Source organism: Hemibagrus wyckioides, linkage group LG09 (assembly GCF_019097595.1).
Source record: "Hemibagrus wyckioides isolate EC202008001 linkage group LG09, SWU_Hwy_1.0, whole genome shotgun sequence".
Taxonomy (NCBI): Eukaryota; Metazoa; Chordata; class Actinopteri; order Siluriformes; family Bagridae; genus Hemibagrus; species Hemibagrus wyckioides.
The window spans coordinates 13173713-13177878 of record NC_080718.1 but is presented as its reverse complement, the minus strand read 5'-3'; the positions used below and the strand labels follow the sequence as shown (position 1 = coordinate 13177878).

The window sequence follows — 4166 nt, the reverse complement described above, 5'->3', positions numbered from 1 at the left end:
GTGTCAACAGTGTTGTTGATTTTAATTAAAATAAACAAAGTTTACTTATAATCTATTACTGAGAATAGTGATCCAGGCAAGAGATCTGAGCAGTTAAAGTCACTTGGTATTGATTACACCTTTGGAGACATGGAGAATCCTTTTACTGTTGTTGTGTATTTTAGTGTTACTGGGCTTACAAGTGACAAAAAACACTAAAGCCTTAGAGTGACCGCAGAGAAAGGACAGGTTTAGACCATGCTAGATATAAAAATAATAATTATAATAATAAGATGAAAATGCACCCATACAATATACACAAATACAAGAGACATCAGCAAGCCTGTCAGATTTACTTACTGCCATGTTAATCATGTGGCAAAAGAACCCCCCCCACACACACACACACACTTCAAAGTCAAAAAACTGTTTTCTGAACTATGTTCTGTAATATTCAGTCAATTCATGAAGAACACCAGAAGCAACACGCGTGCTTGTGCACACAGGAGCAGTGTCCAAGCGCCACCTTCAGTATCCTATTGAGGGAGTGTAAGGAGAAAAAAACCTGAAGAGGGTGGGGGAGGGGAGGGGAGGAAAATAGCTTCCATCCACATTCATAGAGTTCAGTCCTGTGTCTATGTTGCTCTTAAACCTATATAACTTTTTTGTTTGTTTGTTTAACATATATATATATATATATATTTCAAATTTACAGTAAGTCCTGATATGTGCGTCTCCCTCAATGTGGCTTCCTCAAGGGTTGCCAGATAAAATCAATTTCTTAATCAAACATTAATCAATTTATAAGATATATAAATTACACCCACTCAACTTAAATATTATATTAATAACATAAATTAGGAAAAGTCAACAGAAAATGCACATGGTATATCTACCACAGCTCAGGGTAGTTTTTTTTCTAGACTGGTTTTAAATAGAGATAGCACATTAAGTAAGGTGGGAGTACAATCTGGTAACCCTGCGCTTGGCAGCGGCCAGGCATCAGCGGGGAGCGCCAAAAGGGTTAAGGAGACGCAGTGAGTGCGATGGGCGGAGCTGAGAAGCTGCGATTGGTGCGCTCGTCGTGACATCATGCTCGGGAAAAAAAGCAAAAAAGTAGTTAAGAAGGCGGTTTGTAACTCTGGGAAGAGTGGATGCGTGTGAGTTAACGCAGCGAGCAGACGCGCACAGGTGAAATATTGTCCAGAGACTCTGGCAGTGGTAGAGACGAGCTGCTGCGAGGGTGATAACAGAAGCATGGTACAGCAGACGGAGAACTGCGAGACGGAGAGTTTGTCCAGAGAGGCGACCGACTCCGACGAGAGCGAGTTTATGGCGTGCAGCCCGGTGCCCGGCTCCGAGATGAACCCGGACTGGTGCCGGACAGCCACCGGCCACATCAAACGGCCCATGAACGCGTTTATGGTGTGGTCCAAAATCGAGCGGCGAAAGATCATGGAACAGTCGCCGGACATGCACAACGCCGAGATCTCCAAGCGCTTGGGCAAACGCTGGAAAATGCTGAAGGACAGTGAAAAGATCCCGTTCATCCGTGAAGCCGAGCGGCTGCGCTTGAAGCACATGGCAGACTATCCTGACTACAAGTACCGTCCGAAGAAAAAACCAAAGCTGGACAATAACTCGTCCAAATCGGCGCTGTCTCCCGAAAAGTCTTGTGCAAAGATGTCGAAAAGCGGCGGCGCCTCCAACAAGAAGTGTCCCAAACTGAAAACAAGCAAGTCTGGAAGCAAGTACGCGGATGACTACGCGTATAAGAGTGCCAAAGTGGCAAAAATCGTGAAGAGTGAGTTCACGGATGATGATGACGATGACGACTACGACTACGAGGAGGACAGGACGAGAGCGCGCTTAAAGGACCTAGACGAGGAGGAGCAGACTCGCGCGTACGGCGCAGCTAAAGTTCCCGCCAGTCCCACGCTGAGCGCCGGCACAGACCCGGAGACCGCCAGTATGTACGAGGACGCGACGCGGAGCTCAGCGCCACACGGCGCGCGCCTCTACTACAACTTCAAGAACATCACCAAGCAGAGCGCGCCGTGCGCGTCTTCCTCCTCCTCTTCCTCATCCTCCCCAGCCTCGGCGCGCTCCGTGTCCACATCGTCCAGCTCGAGCGAGGACTCAGACGACCTGCTGTTCGATTTTAGCCTCAATTTGGCAGCGGCGTCGCAGTGCTCCGAGTCTGGCGGCCTCGCTTCAAATCTCTCCCTCTCCCTAGTGGATAAGGACTTGGACTCGTTCAGTGAAGGCAGCCTCGGCTCGCACTTTGAGTTCCCCGACTACTGTACACCCGAGCTGAGTGAAATGATCGCCGGCGACTGGCTCGAGAAAAACTTTTCCGACCTGGTGTTTACGTACTAAAACAATAATAATGTACGGCTGAAGGATTGATAAAAAGATGAATTTCACGTGTCATGTACACGTTTGTTTGTTGTGATCCTCCATCACCTTGTGGTGGTAGCCTGCTTAGCAGTTTTGGGGAAAGGAGAGAGAGAGAGAAAGGTTGGAGGAGTATGATGAGATGCGTATGAAGAACGGTACTGTAGCAAAGAGAGAAAGATTGAGAGAGTTAGAGAGAGAGAGAGAGAGAGAGAGAAGAAAACGTAAATGAAAACAGACTTTTTTTCTGGCAGCATGACAGGGTTTTAAGGATTTTTTTCTGTAGGTCTACAATATATCGATCGACTACAGTCGGGCCGCTATGGGGAAAAAAATCTGAGAACTTCTATGCATCTTTAACCCTCTTTATAACTGCAGGGAGATGAACGCATTAAGACTGTGGACTGACTCGAAGCGAATCTGTGAACTTTTTTTCACCGTTCATTCAGGACGCCAACTTCAAAAAAAAAAAGAAAGAAAGAAAAAAAAAACACGATCGTTTCTGTTCTTTCGAAAGGTCTTCTTTTACCGTTTTTTATACCCGATTCTCGTTTACTTACCGGTGTGAACCTTAAAGCAGCCTATTTTAATCCTCTCCGGAGTCGCAGGTGGCGGAGGACCCGTTTTGATACATAAACAGACCTCATGTTTTTAAAAGAAAGCAAACTATTTTCAGGCGTATTTTTGTACAGTGCAAAAAAAAGGGAATGTTCTTTACCGCGCGCTCAGTGAGTTTCAGGCACTTCTTTCCCACATCAGTTTGTCTGAGCATGCAAAAGCGAGTCCCAGATCAATTCAGACTCGACTCAGCAATGCCTTGTGATTTGAAGGGTTTTTTTTTTTTGTTGTTTTTTTTTTTTGTACAGTTGTAGATCAGATTCGTCCAGTATTTGTAGAACATAATGGCATTTGTGTGTGAGAGAGTGAAAGAGAGTGAAAGAGACGTACCTCCATGCTGGTACTAGTTTCCAGATTGTATATGTACTGTAAAATAGTAAAAGTTAGGAGTTTATGTATATCATACTCGTGATATGTGGATGGGTCCCAAATCGCAGGTGTGAAACTGGAATTTTTTGTTATTATTATTATTATTATTATTTTTTACGGCACATACTGTTTCCCCTTCATTTTTTTTTTGTTTTGTTTGTGCAATATATTTACTTGTAAATGCAGACCATCTACATTTTTATTGTAGCAAATGGTGGCCAGGCAGACATGTAGGGCTGTGAACAATATGATCTGTCACCATGCTGAAGTCTGTCTTTACAGTGATAAGGAAAGTAATCAGCTGGAACTGATGGAAAAGAAATTGAAAATGACCACATGACATGATGCATTACTGTGGAAAAAAAAATCAAATAAAATCAGTATCCCTCTAAAAACATTTGATTTACTACAAGAAAGCTATAGAAAACGACCCTGTTTTAAAAGAAATAAGAAAATTTGGCAGGTATTGATTGTAGGTGAGCTGGCTGAAAAAATGTCAAGCAAGCAAAAAAAAAAAAAAAGAGAAAAAGTACATTCCATATCTTTGTTTCATTTGATGGAACGTTTTATGTTCAACGTAAGACTGCCTTCTTTTCTAAATGCAACCATAGACCTGTATTTTTTTGGTTTCTTGCACTTAAGCAGATTTTGTTTATTTGATGTGGGTCTTACATCAAGTCTGTTTTGAATATGTGTTCGGGAATGTGAAAACCGAGAGAAGTGGTGACGCATTGAGCAGCAGTTGCCTCACATTCCAAGTGTGAATCTCTTTGACTCATGTTTTAATAAATAAATATCTACAC

General features: G+C 43.3%; 1 protein-coding gene across 1 annotated transcript; it reads left to right on the top strand.

Annotated features, from left to right (window-relative positions):
- The first annotated feature begins 1124 nt into the window (after positions 1-1124).
- Positions 1125-3892, top strand: sox11a (SRY-box transcription factor 11a). Its single transcript, XM_058399912.1, has one exon. The coding sequence runs from the start codon at positions 1237-1239 to the stop codon at positions 2356-2358; it is 1122 nt and encodes a 373-aa protein (XP_058255895.1). The 5' UTR covers positions 1125-1236; the 3' UTR covers positions 2359-3892.
- Positions 3893-4166: the final 274 nt, after the last annotated feature.

Coding starts and splice junctions, on each gene's coding strand:
- sox11a (XM_058399912.1), top strand. CDS start 1,237: ATGGTACAGCAGACGGAGAACTGCGAGACGGAGAGTTTGTCCAGAGAG.